The sequence below is a fragment of the Rhipicephalus microplus genome, chromosome 10 (assembly GCF_043290135.1).
Source record: "Rhipicephalus microplus isolate Deutch F79 chromosome 10, USDA_Rmic, whole genome shotgun sequence".
Taxonomy (NCBI): domain Eukaryota; kingdom Metazoa; phylum Arthropoda; class Arachnida; order Ixodida; family Ixodidae; genus Rhipicephalus; species Rhipicephalus microplus.
This window is the reverse complement of record NC_134709.1, coordinates 28,673,979-28,699,530: the sequence shown is the minus strand read 5'-3', so window position 1 is coordinate 28,699,530 and position 25,552 is coordinate 28,673,979. Positions and strand designations below refer to the sequence as shown.

The 25,552-nt window shown below is 48.4% G+C and overlaps 2 protein-coding genes across 2 annotated transcripts; both read right to left on the bottom strand.

Annotated features, from left to right (window-relative positions):
• Positions 1–9,860: 9,860 nt before the first annotated feature.
• On the bottom strand, positions 9,861–12,763 carry LOC142774199 (uncharacterized). Its single transcript, XM_075874594.1, has 2 exons — positions 11,785–12,763; positions 9,861–11,530 (listed from the first exon to the last, which is right to left on the bottom strand). The coding sequence occupies exons 1-2, from the start codon at positions 12,603–12,605 to the stop codon at positions 11,062–11,064; spliced, it is 1,290 nt and encodes a 429-aa protein (XP_075730709.1). The 5' UTR covers positions 12,606–12,763; the 3' UTR covers positions 9,861–11,061.
• An 8,804-nt stretch (positions 12,764–21,567) lies between these two features.
• On the bottom strand, positions 21,568–23,278 carry LOC142774901 (uncharacterized). The gene is made up of 2 exons (XM_075876045.1): positions 22,325–23,278; positions 21,568–22,069 (listed from the first exon to the last, which is right to left on the bottom strand). Exons 1-2 carry the CDS (start codon positions 23,155–23,157, stop codon positions 21,568–21,570), a joined length of 1,335 nt encoding a protein of 444 aa, XP_075732160.1. The 5' UTR covers positions 23,158–23,278.
• Between the last annotated feature and the right edge of the window lie 2,274 nt (positions 23,279–25,552).

Genomic DNA, 25,552 nt, shown 5'->3' with positions numbered 1-25,552 from the left:
CGGTGTACTACGCGTTGTCGGATCCCGGTAAAAAACACGAGATCGTCGAAATTTCGGGAGTTCTTCATTTACGGCGTCTCTCATAATCATACCTTAGCTTTAGAACGTGCAACCTCAGATATTAAGAAGCAACAAGTTCAAGCATCGTTCAGCTGCGGAAAATCTGCTACAGATTAGGGCTCTCGATCAAAGTTTTACAAATGTTTGGGAAATGTGTGAAATCGCGTTCGCTCCAAGGGATGTCCTAGCTTTGTGGGAGTGTCAACTATACACATTCCCGAAATACCGCGCGAGAAATCAAGCCATGCGCTTCGAATACGCCGAACAATACCGGTCGGCAAAGAGCAATCTCCCCATTGATCGAAAAAGGGAGAGAGTGCGGTATGAGTAAATTACCGCTCAGCCATGACAAATAGCGTAGCGATGTTCCATTCCGCTTAGCCTTGCGATGGCCTTAGTCTATCCAGATTCGCTGTTCATATCAGCGTTTGCGACGGTACGAAGGTCCTAAACCTTAGAATACATGATCGAGCGAGCGGTTTATTTCTTTCCTTCGCTAGGATTTCTATCCCGGCACTGTCGCGTCCTCGCCATTTATTCTTCCATTGAACAGGTGGACATTTCATACACACCAGTTGCAGCCGAGAGCTCAGCCCTAATGTCACACGGGGCTTGAGCTTTCTACGGTAGGCTCTAGACTACGTAGTAAATAATTTATGTTGAATCCCTCAAAATCTTCCTGCAACATTGTACGGATTCAATAAAAAAATGTGTTTCATCCTGAATCGAACTCTGCAAAAATTTATAAAATTGCCAAGTAAGAATGGAGATACAATATTATGTCGAACGCAATATTTGCCTTCCCTCTTATCTTGCTTCGCAAATTGATATGGTGGATTTGGGACGCGATACCCCAGATACTATTACTATTATCTTATATCATCTCGACGAGCGCGCTGGAAACGAAGCACGGGGGAAAGAAGTTACGTCACGCATGCGTCATGATCTTGAACATTTTTTTCTTCGAACGTGCATCGTATACATTCAAAGTGATCGCGTGTGCGCTTGGACACGTGGCAAACTCAGTCGACGGCCATGTTAACAATGCAGGTCACGATGTTCGAATCGGACAGTAGTCATGAATTCGGATGTGTAGTATAGTCCTTTGGGCATATGGCCTTGTAGAAAAGAGAATCGTTTTCTAGCTGACTGGGAACTGTAAACTCTCGACCATGCAAGTGCTGCGCTATCACGTATGGCTCAGTTCTTCACAGGTGCATCGACTACTCATTGGCAGAGTTATCTGACCATTCTGCTGAAGTGTGGCAGGACTTGCTTAAATAACTGTTGTGCAGGGATTAGGACCCCGACATTGTAAAAACGCCAGAGCAAAAAAAATAGGAGCGAAAATAATCGGCTATCTCAGGATATACGCAGTGTGAGCTACGAAGGCGCGGACAAACGTCAGATAAAGAGATGGAAGTGTGAACCACGGACTCATGTTAAGCACATAAAAACAACCAAAGATGGATGGCCGGACGACCGGCGAACCAATGACGGATGGCTGGACGGACCACGGACGGTGGACGGAAGCACTAGCAAGCAAGAAACCTGACACGAGTCTTAATTATTCAGTCCGGTAGTGCCACGTCAGTCCAGGAGCTTCCAGCGTCACCCCCGGAAAATCTTTTCAGGCCTGCGCTCAGCAATCTGACGTCATTTCCGGCCGGCCGGCTCTCGGGGAAGCCGCAGCGGCAGCGAGCGCAGCGCGGGCGGCGGTGGTGACGGTTCGGCGGCGTGGTGTTGACGGTGTTTCACGTTTGTTGCTTTCCGTTGTTGTTTTGCGGCAATTTCGTTTCCGTGCGTGATGCTGGAGTGATGCGACAATGCCGAATAAGTGTTGTGTACCCGGATGCACCGGCAACTACAAAACAGGAAAGAAGATACAAGTGTTTTCCTTCCCTAAAGACGCCGACGCTCTCAAACAATGGCTACGCGCCATTCCTAGGAAGGACTTCGTGCCGACTTCGTGCACTAAGGTAAGAATTTGAGATGCTCCTGTTCTTAGCTTGTCGTTGCTTGTTCGGGTAGAAATCACCTATGATGGGAAATACTTGAGCGTGTGGCCGCCGGGCCTCGCGAAGCGCTGACGCCAGCAGCGTTCGCAGCAAGGATGGTCAGCTGCGCTTTGTTCACTAACAGTGCCGTGGTGTCGTCCATTCTTGCAAGCTCTCGGTGGAAGCGCTTCGTGGAGTGCGGTGACATCACGCTCCCGTGTTTCCTTTCATGTTGCTTGTACCGCTTAGCGCAGCGCTTTTATTTAGATGCTTGCGAAACGTAGGTAGACTTTGTTTTAGCTACACGGACTGTAAACACGGTCATGCAAACGGGAGCGCATTTTTTTCTTTTGAGAAGTGGCGTCTCAGACGTTCTTGAAACGTTTGTGCAGGTGTGCGCGGATCATTTCGACGCTTCATGCATCGAGAAGACGACACCGTACACGGATCCAAGGACTGGGAGAGTTATTGAAGTTGCACTCCCAGTACCACGGTTGCGTCCTGGATCTGTCCCAAAGGTATTTCCCGGCTGTCCGTCCTACCTTTCAGTACGAGACAAGAGCACGAGAGAAACCCCTGACGCCAAGAGGAGCCGACGAGAAGCCTCCCAACTCGCCCGTGCTGTAGAAGAGTCGCTGGCGTCATATGAAGCGGAGCAAGAACGAGACCGGTTTTCGTCCCTCGAAGAACTAAGGGCTCGCCTGCAAGGGGTGTCAGTGTCTCCGAAGTGGACTGTGATTCATAAAGAAGAGTGCTCCATGTTTTTGAACATTATCGACTATCGTGAACCTTGTTTGAATGCGTCATTGACCGTGTTTGCAAACCTTGAAGTCTTTGCCTGCTATCAAGGTTCACCAATCAAGAACCTTGGTAGCGCTGTTGTACCAGACTCAGTTCAAAAAGTAAGTTCCTTGTTGGAAATTTTGAACAACCTGTCGATGCTGTCTGAGGAGCGCTGCACTTATCGCCACCTGGCTTAAGCAATACATTCCCTTCTGGACAAATTGGAAGCCAGCATTGATGAAGGCAAGAAAGAGACTGTGAACTTTATGAAGGAGCAGCTACTACTCCTTTCTGCAAAGCGCATTCAGTATAGCGCACAGGTGATGGTCTTTGCATGCATCTTGCGTACAATATCACCACATGCCTACAAGTTCCTGAGAAGCACAGGTGCACTAACTTTGCCCCACCCAAGCACTATTAGAAAAGTGTGCTCGTCTATTCAAATGTGCCCACAAGTTGATTCTTCTGACGACACTTTCCTTCAGTATGTGTCTCAGAGATTCAAACATCTGCAGGCACATGAACACACTGTGACGCTGATGCTTGACGAGATTTATATCAAACCTTGTTTAGATTACAAAGGTGGGAACATATGTGGTGCAGCAGTTAACTCCAACGAAGCGGCCACATCGGTGCACGTGTTTATGATACAAAGTTTGCTGAGCGCATTCAAGGAGGTGGCGCACATTCTTCCGGTAAAAGCCTTACAGGATGAAGATCTTCATTGCATGCTGAAGAAGGTGATCTTGGGCTTAGAAGAAATTGGATACAGGGTCATAGCCGTTGTCTGTGACAATAACTCGCTGAACAGGAAGGCAATGAAGATGTTTCTGCCAGAACCAAAGCTTAGCCCTGTTTACCCGCATCCGGCAGACCCAGATCGGCCGTTATTTTACGTGGTGGATGCTGTGCATCTATTTAAATGCATAAGAAATAACTGGCTCAACCAGAAAAATGCTGGAACTTGCTTTTTCTACCCACGCTTCGAGCTTTCGAACAATGAAGTTCATCCCGAATGCAAGATGACTGCTTCATTTAAGCATTTGAGAGATTTGCATAAAGAGGAGTCACCCCTGCTTCTGAAGTCTGGGTATGGCTTGACGTCAAAAGCTCTAAATCCAAGCAGCTTTGAACGGGGATGTTTTTGCTGTTACAATCTGTTTTGTTTTGAGTTTTATGTGGCAAGATATTGTGTTTTGTACTTTTGGCATATTTTCAGCATTAAGGGCAACACCTTGTGTTGCATGTCGTCTGCCTGGACCGAGAACAATGCGCACTGTGATATTTGTACAGACGGCGTCTGGCTGTGATAAATAAATATGCATTATTCCATTCACGATATTCATTATTTCTTGATACCTTGATAAGTTCCCCAACCGCGGTGGCTCAGTGGCTAAGGCGTAGCGCTGCTGAGCACTAGGGCGCGGTTTCGATACCCGGCTGCGGCGGCCGCATTTCTGATGGAGGCGAAAAGCAAAAACGCCCGTGTGTACGAGATTTCGGCACACAATAAAGATTCCCAGGTAGTCAAACTTGATCCTGAGCCCTCCCCTACGGCGCGCTTCATCGCCTGCGTTGCGTCGGTGCGTTAAACCATACAATCAATCGATACCTTGATAAATCGTGCGGACATGGTGTCAAGGCACCTCGCCCGAGTCGGTAGGCGTGAAGGGCGCTCGCGGCAAGCGCTCGCGGCTGGCGCAGCCACCCAGCGAAGGGCGGCCGGCCGGCCGGCGCGATGTGACGTCGTCGACGTCACGTCACGTGACGCGCAGGCCTGAAAAGCTTCCGGGGGTGACGCTTCCAGGCCTTCGGCGCGTCAGCTGTGTGCCGCGTGACCTCACTGCTCCTCGCGTTTGCGCAAAACTTCTCACAATGAACCACGCGAAAATTCCTCAACCTCGGCCAATGTAGCGTAAACGCTACAAAATACAGGCGTTTACCAGAGTGAATCGAGAGCAGCGTTTCTTTCAAGCGTGGCTCGAGGCGTGCGAGCTGTGCGTTCACTTCGTCTTTGCTGTGGCAACGCTCGCGCGCCTCCCCGCTCCGGCCATGGTTGAATTTGCGATCACTAAAGTAATAGAAGAATCACTCCACTTCTAGGCGAACGCATAGGAGACCCTGAGAGCTTTTTACAAGTCCTGTCCATATAGATGGTCCTGAATAAAACGCCATGTATTCGCGACGGACAGACAACCAACCCTAAACCTTCACCTCAACACCATTGCAATCTTCGTAGATGCAAGAAGGCATCGAAATACACGCGATAACTGAACGCAATGCTCTGTATCGAAAACTGAACTCACCTCATGAGACGAATCGAATGATTTGCGAAATGAACAGTGACACAGCGTTCAGCTGCAGACTTGCACCCCACCTTCCAGGAAAAGACGTGTTGGTGCAGGCAGGTGAAGAGCGCCGACTCTAGGAAGTCCCTTCGAGGAGGTTCAGGGTGCGACTCTGTGCGAGAGCGAAGGCGCAACCGAGGTTCGGAGATCGAAGCTGTCGGGAGCAGCACCAGCTAGTGCAGGAACGCTCGACTGCGCGTGGTGGTCCCACCGTCTCGAGGGTCACGTGCCATCACCTTGGCACGCAAAATTAAGCTCGATAGCTCTGTGATGATGATCGTCCACAACTGTGGCGCGTTCTCGCTTTGGACGGCATTAAGCCGAACCGCAAAGTGTTTATGAATAGTGAGCGTCAAAAGTTTAGACCACCATAAGTTTATGGAAACAACAAGAAAAAATGCCAGGTCTTCGTGGAACGAGCAGAACAATTACATCGAAAGCTTGAAGAGTGGCCCTTTAAAGCCGTTGTTAAACACTCTTTGGGTAATCCTAAAGCACACTTGCAGCGTACCCAGTACGGTATAAACCATAATTTTAGCTTGGTGGGGGCATTCACTGTCCCCTCCTTGGTTAATATTCAGAGAAGCGTGTTACCCTCTACACACTTCCGAAGAATTTTGTGCAAGATGTTCTACCCTGTGGCTGTCGAAAACGAATAAATATGTCTGCAGCTTTTGTAATGAGTTGGAGCGTTTCATGACCCACTCGTTATGCGATTCACATTGTGTGGCGCCTTGTTATTCTTCCGCTGTTCTAAAGGATTTAATATTCCAATCGACGAAATTCTTTTCCCTACATTAAGATTGCCTAAGGCCTGTTTGCAACGGAATCTCAAGCACTGGCGTGGCTCTGCCAATAAAGAAAAAAATGAACTAGGTTGGCACTGTATTTGAATACTGGATCGGCAAGCAGGAAACCCAGGTTTGAAACCCATTGCGTCCGTGGTGTTTGTCATTCTCTTGTTTGTTTGTTTTTTTTTTTTCGCGCGATAGTGATTACGGATACAGCTGGCGGTGGCGAAAAGGTACGGCACACGCGATCCTTGTTGTGATCTCAGAACAGCTTTCGCTGTATAATTATTTCCCCATCATGGCTTCCACCATGATGAGCGGAGGAGAGAGGGGGGCTCGCTTTGCTTTGTAAGACATAATATTAAGAAGAGCCAAGTCAGAAACAAGCCAAAGAATGTATCGGTGATTGTTTTCGTAGTAATTATAATCACTGCTACAATTACCATCCCATGAATTTTCCTCAGTATGTTTGCAGTAAAGATTCACTAACAATATTTGTGGTGGGTGCAACGCTTGTATACTGTCAATTCCGGTTTTGATACTATCTGTTCTTAAGACAGCGTGATGTATCAATGTTGTGATGGTTGATATGTAGGGTTTAACGTTGCGAAACCACCATATGATTATGGGGGACGCCGTAATGGAGGGCTTCTGAAATTTCGACCACCTGGGGTTCTTTACCATGCGCCAAAATCGGGACTATAGCATTTTCGCCTGCCATAGAAAATGCAGCCGTGGAAGCAGGAATTCGATCCCGCCACCTCCACGTTTCGACAAGAAATAATCAAGGGTCTGTTGTCCCTACAGGAGTGCTCCAAGGAACGCTTCTTATGCTATGCACACGAACTAATTGTATCTTGCGCTCGTTTTCAATAAAATCAACACCTTCTTTATTATGATTACCGGCTCCAGTGTGTATAATTCGCGCTCTTGGTAAGCCCAATTAAATGAAGCTTGGTTGATTCACGTCACCAAGGCCGTAGGCAATAGGGCATTCCCCCCACCACCCCAGAAACTCAGATTTTGGAGCGTGATTTACCGATTATACATAAAATGCGGTTAAACCTGTAACAAGCTAGCTCCCACTTCCTTCCAATAACACATTCTGACAGCAGGCCTGCACGTCAGGTTTGGTTCAAACCCAAAAAAACGTAGCTTGGGGAGCTCCTCGCGACTACGCATGACATCGATTGCTATAACGTGTGGGATATGTGCTGGAATATATGGTGCGTCTATATGCAGGTTAAAGTAAAGAAAAGATAGCTCGCAGGGTTCTTATGCATTGGACTAGGACTACGGCAAAGCAGAAGTTAACTGCATTTTCTTGCTTGTTTATATACTCGACCTTTTTTTGCCACCCCCCCCCCCCTCAAACCTTCTCAGAAAGCGTGATCTCCGGGATCAGAGGCTTAGCAAGCTTTTTCTAGCTCGTCTGCTTTTGCGCTGCCTCCGTGATGGCCTCACGCTCGACTATTTGACAGCGTCATGTGGTGCCCAAACTTGCCTATCATCGTAACGAGGCGGAAGCATTGGAATGTCTTCATAAATAAATGAGCACAACACGAGTGTTCGCAATCAGAGATCATTTAATAATGCACTGAGATATTAACAAATAAAAGAACATTTTCACAAATAATCTTCGCGTCACGCTAGACTTGCCGGCCTAGTTTCGCTTCGAGCACTCTGCCAGCAGTAGGTGAGTGGCCCAGCACGCCCAGTCTGTGGCGCCACCTACCCTTGGCGCCGCCGTGTCGTGAGCGACCGCTAGCGCCGTAAAACGTGTCGGCTAGTGCCGCATCGTTCAACGAAACGTCGCTGGGTAGCTTTCCCGAATTTCGCTACCGCCGGCACCTCGACGGACGCCAGTGGCCACCTGTTGGCTGCCACAGTTTTCAAAGTTAAACTGTGCCACGAGTGACCTGCGTATAGAACCATGAACAGCGTTCCCCCTAAGTTAAGAGACGTCTTCTGACGTGCATCTCAAGATGAGAGAGAGAAAGATAATGGAAAGCGGGAACGTTAGGCAGCGGTAGCCTCCATGGGGCTACCCCGTTCTTGGAAAGTGGAAGGGGATGTAAATGAGTGAAATACACTGCGCAACAAAAATAAAACACAGCCATAACTGCAGCACCATCCACGTCTGAAGAAACTGCGACAGCGTCCGCCAAGCGACTCGTGTTGAAGACCGGGTAGAAGAAGAACGAGAAGTAAGTTAGTTTCAGTAGCCGATATGGCAAGTTTACGACCTATTAAAGATTTTGTTGTTTAATTAGGTAGTACAGTGTTTACATACATAATTCAACCGCAAATAACATTTTAAAATGCGCTCACGTAATAAAATAAGACAGTAGGCGAGGACCCTAGAATTTTCTCTGAGAAAGCGGCTACCTAGCTGGCCTATTACCTAGGGCAGCCTAGAGAAAAAAAAAAGTCACTTCCGCCTGTAGTGTAAGCGCTCCGTCAAGTCAGCCCCGTAGGCAGGACCTTTTTTTTCGTTTTTGAGGGAGTTGGCTGGGAGTCTTCCTACTTGAAGGCCTTCAGAAGCGCCTATGATCATTATTTCTTGTTTCACCACACCCCACCGTCCAAATTCCGTCTTGTGAAGGCAGCTTATAGACGATGCTTAAGGGATAGCACACCGAGTGATATAGCGAAAGATGCTATGTGCCAGTGTCTATAAATGCACGAAGACGTCAGTAGTGTGGACAGTAGAGTGAAGTAAGCTAGCTGATATTCTAGTTGACAGACATTGAGAGCAACAAGATGAGTCGCTCGGTCTGTTTTCGCGTACTGCGGGTAGTATATGAAAAAAGAAAATGTATAGTCAATGGTTCTAACCTCAGTACTTTCTTAATGACGCCTGCAAAGTGAAGCATGCGCTTATTCATTGAAAACTTAGAACCGCCAAGAGGACGCCTTATGCCAATAACCATCGATGGCCTTAAATTTTCTTCGTAGCCACGCCGTAAGTTTATTCGTGGCACTTGCTAATTGAGATGGTGACAGGGGTAATGGAGCTTTTCTAAAAGGTGGAACTAAATTACTTGATGTAATGCAATGGCAAATGCCTTTTGAAAACATAATTCACCGTCTCTTTAGATAGAGCAATGAAACAAACTATAGTAATTGGAGCAGGAAAAAAATACGCAACTTACAATGTTCTTACAAAAGCATGCAGTCCTTGCATTTGCGTGCATAAACGACAAGCAAAGCGCGCTCAATAAACGCGTGTTTCATTTGTTAGTGGGAGTTATCAGAGAAGTGCCCTTGCATAGGCCCAATACTGACCTGACACAATACACTCCTTTTACACTCTCTCATTTAGCAAATACCTATCTTCCATCTGGAGCTCGACGTGCCAAAACTCAGATCATGAAGCGCGCCGTGTAGTGGGTGCCTCTGGAAATTTCCACCATCTACAGTGCTCTTCACCGCGCACTCATAATCGGATCGTACACACACCTCTACTATTTCGGCCCCATAGAAATGCAACCGACGCGACCAAGATCGATCCCGCGTCCTTCGGGCCAACAGCCGAGCACAGTCATCACTGATCCACTGCGACTGACCAGCAATTGCGTACACGAACTATTGAAACATTTGTTAATCATGCTTCAAACGCTCTGGTGGGCTAGGTAACAAGTCGTTGCGGAAACATTTAGTTATTTTACAACGGGAAAGAATGGTTTAAGTAGTACAGGCATGCGTTGTTCACACATTACGCATGCTCGGTGCAGCTATCATAACCATGAGCACCTTATGCTGCAGTTACAGTCAATCCGCTTATAGAAGAGCATCACACAGCTAAAGATAGACGGTAGTATGTAACAGTGTCACGTGTTAACACCTGAAACCTTTCAGAAGTAGAGAAACCGATGGGCAACTACTGACATCTTCCCTTCCTCTCGAAAATTTGCTGCGCGCCCGAGGTTGTGTGACATGGTGTGCGCCATAAACGAAAAGGCCGCAGCCACAATCTGAAATCAAAGGATGTTTTGGAAGTGTCTACATGCTCCGCAGCAATAGTCATCTGCCTCGCGTGCCTTTCCCAGCGTTGACGCCGTGAGCTCCGTGCTTTCGTGTCACAACCAGCGTGGCAGCGTGGCAATGAATATATTCGAAATAAAAATTGGGGAACACCAAATTTAGCATCCCAATCAAGCCAAATGATTGTTGGGAGTGGTGTGACCTACATTTTAAACCGTGCAATTTAGAGTAGGTAGTGAGTAAGTACAAAAGTTGTTGAAACAAAGATACGTTAATGGCCGCTTAAAATTACGCGCTAGTTACACGGGGTTAACATTGCGAGTGCCGAATTAACAGTCCGGTGTCAAAACAGATATTCATTGAATATTTGCTTTAGCTTGAATGACCAATGCCCCGCCGCGGTGGTCTATTGGCTAATGTACTCGGCTGCTGCCTCGCAGGCCACGGGATCCAACCCGGCTGCGGTGGCTGCATTTCCCATGGGGGCGAAAATGCTGTTGGCCCGTGTGCTCAGATTTGGGTGCGCGTTCAAGAACTTTCAGGTGGTTGAAATCTCTGGAGACCTCCACTACGGTGTCTCTCATAATCAAGTGGCGGTTTCGGAACGTTAAACCTAAGATATAAATCAAATAATCAAGCTTTACCATTGCCAAACAATACGAAACGAATGCGAGACCTTCAGGTTTTCCAGGACAGCGACCAGCCGCCACTTCTCTCCACAGCCCCTGCTTCACTCCAGTCACAGCTTTGCCTGTGCTCCCTTCCTCTCTACACTTTGTTACCCTCTCCATGTCGCTACCCTTTTTTCTGCAAGGCTGTACTCGTTACACCGGGGTTTGCTAACTCTCACCAAGCTGTACCAACGTTCTCATTGCCGTGATTCTATCTCGCATTTCGACTGGAAAATGTGAACGGTGGAAGCATTTAGTTTGGCTTCCGACAGCTCTCCTGCTGAATGCCTCGAAGTGTAACAATGAAAGAACACATGATTAACTTCGAAAAATGCGTCCTCGACATCAATGAGCGAACGATTGAGTGCGGATGTGGCTAAACAACATTACTTCTCCAGAAACTGCCACTTCACCTGGGGCGCCTTCAAGTGGTCGAGGTCGTGACCATGGCGGCAGGGACACGGCCCGCCTTGCACTCGCGCCGCGCGGTCGTGTGCCGCGGTGTCGGCGGCCGCAGGCGCATCACACGGGTCGCCTCTCGGTCTGCGAGGACCGGGAACTGTGCTATCGGCACTAGCCGCGTGACATCATAGACTGTCTCCCCTCGCCCCAGGACGACGACGACGCCGACGATGACAACCACGACGGCAGAGGACGAGCTACACATGTATTGCGGACCAGCAGGTACTTTGAGTTGTGGGGCTCTTAGGGCAAGCGGAACTCCATAGCGCCTTCCGGGTGTCCCGTGGGCACTCGGCATACAGCGACCTCCGCGTCTTAAATTCTGGAGCACTGCTGCAATATCTCGGTTGCGAGCCACCACACGGCCCGGGGTGACTTGCGTGCCAACACGACACCATCCTGGGGTCGCCAGAGGCTGCTCGCGGTCGTACCTGTAATGTTCGAATGACAACAATATTGTATCATGGAATACTTTTGTGGGGAGGGCGGGAGTAAAAGGTGAAAGTGTTGGATACCCTTTCTAACAGGCGGCTCTGGCGGTGGTAATCCGAAGCCATAAGAATAACCGCGCAATATGAACTCAAACACGTTCTAACAAAACAAAAGGGTCCAAATCTTTGTTGACGTCCTGAATAAAAAGTCGATAACTTTTCGTCCCGTTTCTTTTGTGAACTTATGAACTCACCGTTGGACTGGCGCTGGTGACAATGTAAGTCGGATTTCCCGACTCGATGTCATGCACGGTGTCTGCGTGTGTAGTCCTCGTAACGGGTGACCTCGCATCAACGGACTTGTTGTGGCTGGTCCTGGATGGTGCATTGGAAACCACTTTGCAGGAAGCCACTCAGGAAAGCCGGGAAGCCGTGGTGGCTGGAGACCGGGCAGAGGGCCCAGACCGCATGGTTCATGTCGCCGATCTTCCGTGTGAACCGAGACCCAGGAGGAGTCTACGGCGGCATCGGTGTCGACAGCCTCCAAGGTGCCATGGGTGCCGTTCTCCGAAGAGTGGTCGACATTTACCGAGGTCGCCGTAGTACCTTGCTTACGGTGTAAGACCTTTTTCATGTTGAGGTCGCCGATGGTGATGCCGTGGTCGTGTGTGAGTGGGAGGTAGACCTCAGCAATCTCGGGCGACTGGCGAACCTTTTGATCGCTCTGCGCACCTCGGCGTCCTGCATGACCGACATTGGTCGCCGGGAATACGTCGATGACGTCTGTGACCACGTGGCCACGTGCGAGGTACACTTGTGAGGCTACGCGTCCGCGAGTGGCAGCAGTCGTCGAGATCAGTCTCGTCCTGGTTTTATATGTCTCATGCACTTGAAACGCTCTCTGTTGCATTGAGCACACGGCCGGCATCCAGTGAAAACTACAGGCCTCCTTCACGATGTTGTCGGCAGTGGTAACGGGGTAGTCTCGAATGCTTGTGGTCACGAAGTGGTCTCGTCCGCCTCTTCTGGTTGACCAACTCATCTTGTGTTGGCGTCCGGAAACTTCGCGTTTCATCGCTGACTTCAGACTTACGAAGATCGATGGCCACGCTGGAGTGAATGCAGACGGTGAAGGAGTCTTCGGCACTCTCGCTGGCCAAATCGAAGGATGCCCAGCAGGTGCGCTGGTCGAAGCACAGCACTACCTCCACGTCCTTGTTACCCTGACCACGCCTTCAGTCTTTAAAGAGGCAGCCTGCGAGAGAGTTTAGTAGGTACAGCTAGTTTAGAAGGTACAGTTAGAAGAAAAACAAAACAGAGCGAAAACTGAAAAGATCAGCTGAAGTTCACCTAGGAAGTCGACGCATTGCGAGCATAAACGTAATAATATTTGGATTCAATGCTGGCCGTGGCAGTCACATTTCGATTGATGTGGAATTCTCAAAGCCTGTGCACTGCGCGTAGTCGGTTCGCGGTAAAAAAAAAAAACACGATCATTGAAATTTCGGGAGCCCTCCACTATATGGCGTTTCTCATAATCGTAAGTTAGCTTTAGCACGCGAAACCTCAGGTATTATTATCAACAAACCAGCTCAAGCATTAGTCAACTGAGAAAAATCACCTATGAATAAGTGCTCTCAATCATCGTTTTACAATTGTTTGGAAAATGGTTGAAGTCGCGTTCGCTTTGGGGTAAGCCCCTATAGCTTTGCGGGAGTGTCGACGAGACGCAGCCGAAATACCGCGCGAGAAATAACAGAGCCATGCGCTTCGAATACGCCGAACCATACCGGTCGGCAAAGAATAATCTGTCCAATCATCGGAAAAGGGAGAGAGTGCGGTATGAGTAAATTACCACCCAGCCATGACGAATCGCGTTGCGATGTTCTATTCCGCTTAGCCTAGTGATGACGTTAGGCTTGCCAGATTCGCTGTTTATATCAGCGTTTGCGACGGTAAGAAGGTCCTAAACCATAGAGTACATGATCGAGCGAGCGGTTTCTTTTTGTCCTTCACCAGCCTTCCTACACCGGCGATGTCTCGTCCTGGCCAATTATTCGTCCACAAAACATGTGCACACCAGTGGCAGCCGAGAGCTCAGCCGTAATATCACATCGTGTTCAGCTTTTCTACGGTATACGCTTGGCTACGTAGCAAGTAATGTTATGTCGAAGTTCTTAAAAAAGTCCTGACAATTTTCCCGAATATTCATCGAATGGTTTCATAAAAAAATGTATTGCCTCCCGAATCTACCGCTGCAAAAAAATATAAAATCGTCTAGTAGAAGTGGAGATCCAAAAATTTGTCGAACGGGGCGATTGTCTTCTTTCTTATCGGCCCGCGTAACCATATGGTGGATTTCAGACGCGAAACGCCAGATATTCTCCCTTTTATCCTATCTAGTCCCGAAGGGCGCGCTGGAAACTAAGAAGAAAGCCAGTGCACGGGTTAAAGAAGTTACGTTACGTGTGGGTCATCATCTTGCACATTTATTTTTTCTTCGAAGGTGCATCGTATACATTCAATGTGATCGCGTGCGCGCTTGTACACGTATTGACCGTACTCGTCGGCCATGGTAACAGTGCAAGTCACGATGTTCAACTCGGACAGTAGTCGTAGATTCGGATGTGTAGTATGGTCGTTTGGGTATATGGCAACATTTCTAGAAAAGAGAAACGATTTCTAGCTGACTGAAAACTGTAAACTCCCGACCAAGTGCTGCGCTATCACATTTGGCTCGGTTTTTCACAGGAGCATCGACCACTGATTGGCAGAGTTTTCTGACCATTCTGCTGAAGTGTGGCAGCACCTGCTTAAATAACTTTGGTGCAGTGATTTTGACCCCGACTTTGTAAAAACGCCAGAGTGAAAAAAAAACTAGGAGCGAAAATAATCGGCTATGCCAGGATATACGCAGTGTGAGCTACGAAGGCACGGACAAACAGAAGATAAATGCACGGAATCGTGAACCACGGACTCATGTTAAGGACATAAGAACAACCACAGATGGATGTCCGCACGACCGGCGAACCCATGACAGATAGATGGATGGACCACGGATAGTGGACGGATTCACTAGCAAGCGAGAAACCTGACACGAGTCATTATTACTTAGCCCAGTAGTGCCACGTCAGTCCAGGAGCTTCCAGGCCTTCGGCGCGTCAGCTGTGTGCCGCGTTACGTCATTGCTTCTCGCGCTTGCGCAGACCTGCTCAACGTAAACGACGAGAAAATTCCTCAACCTCGGCCAATGTAGCTTACGCTACAATATAGCGACGAGTGCCAGAGTGAATCGAGAGCAACGTTCCTTTCAAGCGTGGCTCGAGGCGCGCGAGCTGTGTGTTCACTTCGTCTTTGCTGTTGCAACGCCTGCGCGCCTCCTAACTCACCCGTGGTTGAGTTTGCGATCACTAAAGTAATATAAAAATCACTCCACTTTTAGGCGAATGCATAAGAGACCCTGAAAACGTTTTACAAGTCCTGCCCATATAGATGGTCTCGTAGGAAACGTCATGTATTCGCGACGAACAGACCGCTGACACTCACTCTTTACCTCAACACCACCGCAACCTTCGGAGATGCAAGGAGGCATCGAAATACACGTGATAACTAAACGAAGTGCCCGGTATTGAAAACTTAACTCACCTCAGGAGACGAGTCGAGTGATCTGCGAAAGGAACGGTGACACAGCGTTCAGCTGGAGACCTGCGCCCCGCCTTCCAGGAAAAGACGTGTTTGTGCAGGCAGGTGAAGAGCGCCGACTCTCGGAAGTCTCTTCGAGGAGGTTCAAGGTGTGAATCCGAGCGAGAGCAAAGGCGTAACCGAGGTTCGGAGATCGAAGCCGTCGGGAGCAGGACCAGCTACTGCAGGAACATTCGACTGCGCGTGGTGGTCCCACTGTCTCGAGAGTCACGCGACATCACCCTGGCACGCGAAATCGAGCTTCGATAGCTCTGTGATGATGATAGTCTACCACTGTGGCGCGTTCTCGCTTCGCATGGCATGAAACCGAGTCGCAAAGTATTTATGAATAGTGAGCGTCAAAAGTTTAGACCGTCACAACTTCATGGAAACAACAAGAACAAATGCCAGGTCTTCGTGGAACGCGCAGGACAATCACATCTAAAGCTGGAAGAGCGGCCCTTCAAAGCAGTTCTTAAACATTCTTTGGGTACTACTAAAGCACATTCCAGCATACGCACTACGACATAAACCATAATTTTAGTGTAGTGGGGGGCATCCACTGTGCCCTCCTTGGTTGATCTTCAGTGAAGCGTGGGGCCCTTAACAAACTTCCGAAGAACTTTGTGCAAAACTTTCTACCCTGTGGCTGTCGAAGACGAATAAATATGCCTGAAGCTTTTGTAATGAGTTGGAGCTTTTAATGACCCACTCGTTACGCAATTCTCATTGTGTGGTGCCTTGTTATTCTTCCGCTGTTCTAAAGGATTTATTATTCCAATCGACGAAATTCTTTTCCCCACATCAAGATTGCCTAAGGCCAGTTTGCAACGGAATCTCGAGCACCAGAGTGGCTCCATCAATAAAGAAAAAAAATGAACTAGGGTGGCACTGTATTAGAATACTGAAATGGCAAGCAGGAAACCCGGACTTGAAACCCATTGCGTCTGTGGTGTTTGTAATTCTCTTGATTGTTTTTTTTTTATTTTGCGCGATAGTGATTACGGACACCGCTCTTGGTGGCGGACAGCTACGGCACACGCGATCCTTGTTGTGATCTCATAAGAGCTTTCGCTGTCAAATGATTTCCCCATTATGGCTTCCACCATAATGAGCGGAGGAGAGAGGGGGGCTCGCTTTGCTTTGTAAGACACAATGTCAACGAGAGCCAATTGAGAAACAAGCCAAGGACTGTATCGGTGATTGTTTTTGTAGTAATTATAAGTACCGCTACAATTACCACCCCATGAACACTCCTCAGTATGGTTGCAGTAAAGCTTCGCAAAAAATATTTTTGGTGTGTGTGATGCTTTTATACTGTCAATGCCGGTTTTGATACTGACTATCCGTCCTTAAGACAGCGTGATGTATCAATGTAGTGATGGTTGATATGTAGGGTTTAAAGTCCCCAAACAACCACATGATTATGGGCTACACAGTAGTGGAGGGCTCCAGAAATTTCGACCACCTTGGGCTATTTAACGTGCGCCCAAATCTGAGCACAGAGGCCTACTGCATTTTCGCCTCCATCGAAAATTCAGCCGCCGCAGCCGTGATTCAATCCACAGATCTGATCAATGTACTCCCACGTTTCGTCAAGCCATAATTTAGTGTCGCTTGTTCGTGCCAGAGTACGCCAAGGAATTGTTCTTGCGCACACGAACTAATTGCATTGTGCACTTCTTGTCAGTACTATTGACACCGTCTCTCATACGAGTATCGATGTCATATTGAAGCGAGGTTTCTAGAAGCCTCGTAGACTTTAGTTTGTATAGTCGGCGTGCTTGGTAAGCTGACGACATGGACACAACCACTCAGTTGACGCAAAAACGGTGAGTGATCACTCGTACAAGATTTTAATCAAGTTTGGTTAATTTGCGTCACCAAGGGCGTAGGCAATACAGCGTCCCCCCCCCCCCCCCAGAAATTTGGATGGAGGGGCGTGCTTTACGGAAAATACTGAAAATGCGAATATTTCAATACCTTCTACAGGCCAGCCAGCCCCCCCCCCCCTCCTCTCAATAACACATTCTGACAGCAGGCCTGCACGTCACGTTTAGTTCTAACCCAGACAACGCAACGTGGGGCGTTCCTCGCACACTACTACGCATAACATCGATTCCTATAATGTGTAGAATATGTGCTGGAATATATGGTGCATGTATATGGAGGGTAAAGTAAAAAAACATAACTCGTGAGGTTATTATGCATTAGACTAGGACTACGGCAAAATAACCTAATTGCATTTTCTTGCTTTTTTATATACTCGACCTCTTTTGCCACCCCCCCCCCCCCCGTTAAACCTTCTCAGAAAGCGTTGTACATTTTACGTGGTTTCGCACGGCCTCCGGGATCGGAGGCAAAGCAAGCTTTTTACAGCTCGCCTGCTTTTGCGCTGCCTCCCTGATTGGCTCACGCTTGACCATGTGACAGCGTCATGTTGTGACGTCATGATGTGACAATTCAAACTTAGCTATCATCATAAGGAGACAAAAGCATTGGTATGGGTTCATAAATAAATAAACACAACACGAGAATTCGCAATCAGACGTCATTTATTAACGCGCATAAATAGTATCATATAAGAAAATATTTTCACAAATTATCCCCTGCGTCAGGCCAGGCTTGCCGACCCAGTCTCGCTTTGAGCGCCAAGGCACCTGCAGGTGTGTGGGCGAGCACGCCCAGTTTCTGGCGCCACCTGCACTTGGCGCCGCCGCGCCCTGAGCGACCGGTAGCGGAGCAAGCTTGACAGCCAGGGCTGCTTCGTTCAGCGAGACCTCGCAGGGTGGCTTCTCCGACTGCCGCTGCCACCGAGTGCTCGACAGGCGCCGGCTGCCTTCTATGGCCAGCGACAGTTTTAACAATACAAATGCGCCCGGGTGACCTGCGTGTAGAGCCATGAAACGCGTTCACCGTAAGTTAGGACGCGTCTGCTGTCATCCATCTGGGGATGAAAAATAAAGAAAATTCGGGGAGGTCAACCAGAAGTAGCCTCTGTGGGGCTACACCGTAATTGGGAAGGGAAAGGGGGCGTAAAGGAGTGAAATACACTAGGTGACATAACAAAGCTATCACTGCAGTAGCGTCCAGGTAATACATTGTAACATTGTAAAGAGCCACAGTTTTTTGTTGTTTTTTTTTATCAACTCCACTTGTCTGAAGAAACCGTGGCAGCATCCGCAAAGCGGCTCCTATTAAGACTGGATGGAAGAAGAACGAGAAGATATTTTCAATAAATTGATTTATGAAGAATGCTGTGAAAACACCCGATTTGTCGTCAATATGGCTAGTTAATGATCCATTAGAGATGTTATTTTCAATCTTAACTAGCGACTACAATGTTCACATGCAGACTTCAATTGAAAATTAACTTTTTGTACGCGTTCATAGAAAAAAAAAACAGCAGGCCAGACCTTAGGAAGTGGGTGCACGGTAAAGAACACCAGGTGGTCGAAATTTCCGGAACCAATCACCACGGCGTCTCTGGTAATCATAATCGTATGGTGGTTTTGGGACGTTAAACCGCGCATATCAATCAATCGGGGCCTTAGGAGTTTCTTTTCTGGGTGAAGGCGGCTATCTAGCTTACCTATTGCCTAGGGCAGCCTAAAAAAAGAAAAATGTCGGCTCCACCTAGCCTAAGTTCTCTGTCCAGTCAGGCCCGTAGTTTTTTTTTTTTTAGAGAAAAAGGAGCTCACTTGTTCACACCACACCATCTGAATTGATTGGGATGGGGGCGGGGGTACTAAGGCACACCTTTGGCTACAATCCTGCCTCCAGTAGCGCTTCCTCAATTCCGAGACTTGACGAAGCGGTCGAGTGTTTCAGAGAGTTGACTTTCCAAGGCACACGTTCGTACAGCCGGTTTTATGCAAGAAACTTGAACGACCTGGTAGATTTCACACCGTTGCTAAGCCAAAGTAAATGCTTTACGTAGTGACGCCCAACAATTAACGCAGCTCCTGTAGTTTCTGTGGGCAGAGCTTATGCTTTACAGAGTGGGCGCGCGAAACAGGAGCAATAAACAAACTTTTGGGTATGGGCATTGACAGCTCGCGTCCGCCAGGTTGTACCTTCCGTATACAAACAAAAGAGTACAATTCTTCACTTCGGTCGCGAATAGCGTCTTAACTTTGTGCCGAATATAGACGATGCTTCAGAGACAGTGCAGTGAGTGACAAAACGAATGGGAATATACGTCATTATCTATAAATACACGAAAGCGTCAGTAATGCCGACAGGAGAACAAAGTTAGTCAGTATTCTAGGTGACACCGAGAGCAAGAAGTTGAGTTGCTCGGACCATTCATTGCTTACTTCGGGTAGTCTATGAAAGAAACATAACTGGCGTGACCAAGAAAACCAAGCGTATAGGCAACACAAAAAACGAAGGACGCGCTTATTTAACGAAAACGTTGGAGCGCTAGGTGGCCTCTATATACTAATATTCATTGATGACTCACGGTAACTAAACTCATGAGACTGTGCTGCCAGAGATAGTGGCTGGCTCATGGAGCTTTCGTTACTGCAGGAACTTAGTGACTTGTTTTAGTGCAAAGACAATTCGTTCTAATAAATACAAGACATCTCCGCAAGTTGTCTTAAGCTCCTCATTTTCCTGTGATTCACCGTAACATTAAGAACAAAAATTGGAAGCAAACAATGTTAATTTCACCAAAAAGAAAGAATACGTAACTTGCCACAATGTTGTTACGACAACGTGCATTCCAGGCATGTGCGTGCATAAACCATAAGCAAAGAAACCAGAGAGCTCAAAAAAGGTGAATTCTAAGTTGTTAGTGGGATTTACTAATTAGAGAAGCCCTTGCATAGGCCCACTATACCGACCTAAAAAATACTCCCTTAACACCTTCTCTCATACCAAATAACTTTTATATCTGGAATTCAACGCGCCAAAGCCACGATGTGATTATGAAGCGCACCGCAGCGGAGGGCTCTGGAAAATATGACTATCTATAGAGCTCTCCACAGGTCCACTGATATCGCATTGTGCACGGCCTGTGCTATTTCGCCTCTACCGAAAGGAAACCTCCGTGACCGGGATCGACCCCGCGACCTTCGGCTCAACAGCCGAGCACCGTGCCACTGATCCACCGTGATTGACCGTCAAAGGCGTACTCAAGAAACAATTGAAACTGTCTTATTAAACATGCTTAAAACGCAGTTGTGGGCTAGTTTGTAAGTCGATAGGTAAACGAGAAATTATTTTAATTACGGGATAGCATCCTCTATGTAGGCAACACATAGGTTGTTTAACGCCCGCTTAGTGCAACGATAAAAAACAATAGCACCCGATCAGGCAGGGGCTATCAATTCGCTTATGCAAGAGCATCACACAGCAAAAGGCAGACGGTAGTATGGATTATCGTCAGGTGTTAATACCGAACTTTCAAAACTAGAGAAATCATTAGGCAACTACACTTCGTTCCTTCCTTCAAGAATATTTTTCTCAAAAAGGTTGTGTACTCTGGTGTGTGCTGCCATGAGCCGTAACTTACTGAACAGAGAGGCAGCAGCGTCTATTTGAAACCAATGGGTGTTTTCGGGGTGTCTCCATGCCTTACGGTGTGACAGCCATCTGGCTCGCGTGTCGTCTCCAGCGTTGATGCCGCGCACCCTATGCTGCCAGATCAAGAACAGCTTGGCACTGCCAGTGTGACGTTGAGCACTCAAGAGAAATGGACAGCATCGGATTCCGGATCCAAATTAAGCCAAAGGATCTTTGGAAGGCAGAAAGGGGGGCGGGTGTTTTTTTAGACGATGCATTTAGAGCACAGGAAAAGGAGCAAGAAGTGGTTGCTGAAACAAAGCAACGTCCACGGCTGTTAAAGATCATGCGCAGCATACACTGAATTAACATCACGCTTGCCTATTGAATATCCCGTTAAATTGCCATTCGTAGTGTTAAACAGATGCTTAATCAACACCTCTTTTCACTTGGCCATTGCCGAACAATCCGGATCGAATGCGATACCATCAGGTTTTCTAGGACGGCGATCAGCCGCTCTTTCTTTCCACACCACATAATTCACTCCAGCCATAGCTTTGCCTGCGCTTTCCTCCTTTCTACCCTGCATCGCCCTCTCCACGTCACTACACTTTTGCAACCAGGCTCTACTCGCTACACCGGGATTCCCTAACACTTTCAGCTCTACATTTGGCAGTTCTACTGGAAAGTGGGGATGACAGATGCTAAGGCGTTTACCTAGGCTTCGTCAGTTCTGCTAAACGCCTCTTAGTGCAACTCTGGTGAGAGAAAACATGATTCTCTTAGAAAAATGCACCCTCGACATCTATGAGCGAATGATCGAGTGCGAATGTGGCTCAACAACATTACTTCTCCAGAAACTGCCACTTCACCTGGGGCGCCTTCAAGCGGTCGAGGTCGCGACCATGGTGGCTTGGACACTCGCACTCGCGCCGCGCGGTCATGCACCGCGGGGTCGGCGGCCGCAGACGCATCACGCTGGTCGCCTCTCGCTCTGGGACGACCGGAAACTGTCGTCTCTGCGCTCGCCCTACGACTGCGTAGCTCTTCCCGCCTCGCAGCAGGACGACGACGACGCCGACGATGACAACCACGGCGGCGGCGGACGGGCTAGACATGTATTGCAGCCCAGCAGGCGTCTTAGGTTTAGGAGCTGCTACGGCACGCGGAGCTCCCTTGCGTCGTCCGGGCATCCCGTGGGCTCTCGGCTTTCCAAGGTGAACTCCGCGTCTTCGATGCTGGAGCACTGCTACAATACCTCGGTCGCGAGCCACCACGCGGCCCGGTGGGACGTGCGTGCCGACACGACGCCACCCAGGGTTCGCCTGATGCTGCCCGTGGTCGTACCTGTTATGTTCGAATGAGAACATCACTGTATGATGGAACACTTTTTTGGGAAGGGTGGGAATAGAAGGTTAGTGTTGCAATACCATTTGTAACGGACGGCTCAGGTGGCGGTAATGTGCCGCCATAACGATACCCGTGCAAAATCAACTCAAACACGTGCTAACGAAACAGAAGGTGTCCAAATCTTTCTTGATGTCCTAAATATAATGTCGATAACTTTTCGTCCCTTTTATTTCGTGAACTTATGAAACTCACCGTCGGACTGGTGGTGGTGACAACGCAAGTCGGAATTCTCGACTCGATGTCACGCATGGTGTTTGCGCGTGGGGCCCTCGTACCGGGTGACCTCGCATCAACGGCCTCGTTGTGGCTGGTTCTGGATGGTGCAGCGGAAACCACTTTGCAGGAAGCCACTCCAGAAAGCAGGGAAGCCGTGGCGGCCGGAGACCGTGCAGAGGGCCCAGACCGCATAATTCACGTAACCGATCTTCCGTGCGAACCGAGATCCTGGAGGAGTCGATGGCGGCATCAGTGTCGACAGCCTCCAAGGGGCCATGGGTGCCGTTCTCCGAAGAGTGATCGACATTTACCGAGGTTGCCGTAGTACCTTGCCTTCGGTGAAAGACCTTTTTCGTGTTGAGGTCCCCGATGGTGATGACATGGTCGTGCGCGATTTGGACGTATACATCCGCCATCTCGGGCGACTGGCGAACCATTTGATTGCTCTGTGCACCTCGGCATCCTGCATGATTGGCAGTGGTCGCCTGGAATACGTCGATGACGCCTGTGACCACGTGGCCACGTGCGAAGTATACTTGTGAGGCTACGCGTCCGCGAGTGGCCGCAGTCGTCGCGATCGCTCTTGTCCCGTTTTTGGACGTCTCATGGACGTCTTCTTCGACTTGAGGCACTCTCTCTTGCATTGACCACACGGCCGACATCCAGCGAACATCGCAGACGTCGTTCACGAGGTACTCGGCAGTGGTGACGGGGTAGCCTTGAACGTTTGTGGTCGCAAACCGGTCTCGTCCCCCTTTTCTGGTTGACCAATTGATGTTGAGTTGGCGTCGTGAAACTTCGTGTTTCATCGTCTTCGGCACCCTCGCTGGCCAAATCGAAGGATGTCCAGCAGGTCCGCTGGTCGAAGCACAAAACTACCTCCGCACCCTTGTTACCCGGACCGCGCCTTCAGTCTTTTAGGAGGCAGCCTGCGAGAGAATTCGGAATGGAAAGCTAGTTACTGAAAATAAAAACAAAACAGCGAGAACTGAAAACATCAGCTCAGGTTCAAATAGGAAGTTGACGCAATGTGAACATAAACGTAACGTTCATGGAATATTTGGATTCTATGCAGGTTGCCGCTGGCGCATTTCGAATGAGGTGCAATTCTTGAGGCCGGTGTACTGCGCGTTGTCGGATCCCGGTAAAAAAACACGAGATCGACGAAATTTCGGGAGTTCTCGATTTACGGCGTCTCTCGTAATTACACCTTAGCTTCAGAACGTGAAACCTCACATATTAACAACCAACAAGTTCAAGCATTGTTCAGCTGCGGAAAATCTCGTACAGATTAGGGCTCTTGATCAAAGTTTTACAAATGTTTGGGAAATGTGTGAAATCGCGTTCGCTCCAAGGGAGGTCCTAGCTTTGTGGGAGTGTCAACTATACACATTCCCGAAATACCGCGCGAGAAATCAAGCCATGCGCTTCGAATACGCCGAACAATACCGGTCGGCAAAGAGCAATCTGCCCAATGATTGAAAAAAGTGCTGCCATATCCACGAAGTGAATGATGATGAGTGGGCGAAGCTCTGAAGGTAAACCTCGTAAACCATGAATCCTCCGTACGTTTTGCCCACTTGATTGTATTACAACCATCCCCCTAGCGTACGTCGCCGCACTAAATCAAACGATTGCCTTCCACAAATGACACGCACCATATGTGATATCCTTCCGATTTTATAACTTCTCGCATCTTTCGTCATCAACTTCAAGTACTGCCGTCCAGTTTATAACATCTTGCATCTTTTCATCGTCAGCTACAAGTACCGCCATCTAGTGAACACTGCAAAAACTAAACTAGAGGTGGCTACATACAGGGGACGCACAGCCCACGCTTTAAGGAGCTTCGCCCCTAAAAGGAAGAGAGTGCGGTATGTGTAAATTACCGCTCAGCCATGACAAATCGCGTAGCGATGTTCCATTCCGCTTAGCCTTGCGGTGGCCTTAGTCTATCCAGATTCGCTGTTCATATCAGCGTTTGCGACGGTACGAAGGTCCTAAACCATAGAATACATAATCGAGCGAGCGGTTTATATCTTTCCTTCGCTAGAATTTCTATTCCGGCACTGCCTCTTCCTCGCTAATTATTCTTCCATTGAACAGGTGGACACTTCATACACACCAGTGGCAGCCGAGAGCTCAGCCGTAATGTCACACGGGGCTTGAGCTTTCTACGGTAGGCGCTAGACTACGTAGTAAATAATTTATTTTGAAGCCCTCAAAGTCTTCCTGCAACATTGTATGGATTCAATAAAAAATGTGTTTCCTCCTGAATCGACCTCTGCGAAAATTTCTAAAATTGCCAAGTAACAATGAAGATACAATATTATGTCGAACGCGATATTTGCCTTCCCTCTTATCTTGTCCCGCAAATTCATATGGTGGATTTGGGACGCGATACCCCAGATACTATTACTATTATCTTATATCATCTCGACGAGCGCGCTGGAAACTAAGCACGGGGGAAAGAAGTTACGTCACGCATGCGTCATGATCTTGAACATTTTTTTTTCGAACGTGCATCGTATACATTCAAAGTGATCGCGTGTGCGCTTGGACACGTGGCGAACTCACTCGACGCAGGTCACGATGTTCGAATCGGACAGTAGTCGTGAATTCGGATGTGTAGTATGGTTCTTTGGGTATATGGCCTTGTAGAAAAGAGAATCGTTTTCTAGCTGACTGGAAACTGTAAACTCTCGACCATGCAAGTGCTGCGCTATCACATTTGGCTCAGTTCTTTACAGGTGCATCGACTACTCATTGGCAGAGTTATCTGACCATTCTGCTGAAGTGTGGCAGGACCTGCTTAAATAACTGTTGTGTAGGGAATTGGACCCCGACATTGTAAAAACGCCAGAGCAAAAAAATAGGAGCGAAAATAATCGGCTATCTCAGGATATACGCAGTGTGAGCTACGAAGGCACGGACAAACGTCAGATAAAGAGATGGAAGTGTGAACCACGGACTCATGTTAAGCACATAAAAACAACCAAAGATGGATGGCCGGACGACCGGCGAACCAATGACGGATGGCTGGACGGACCACGGATGGTGGACGGAAGCACTAGCAAGCGAGAAACCTGACACGAGTCTTAATTACCCAGTCCGGTAGTGCCACGTCAGTCCAGGAGCTTCCAGGCCTTCGGCGCGTCAGCTGTGTGCCGCGTGACCTCACTGCTCCTCGCGCTTGCACAGAAC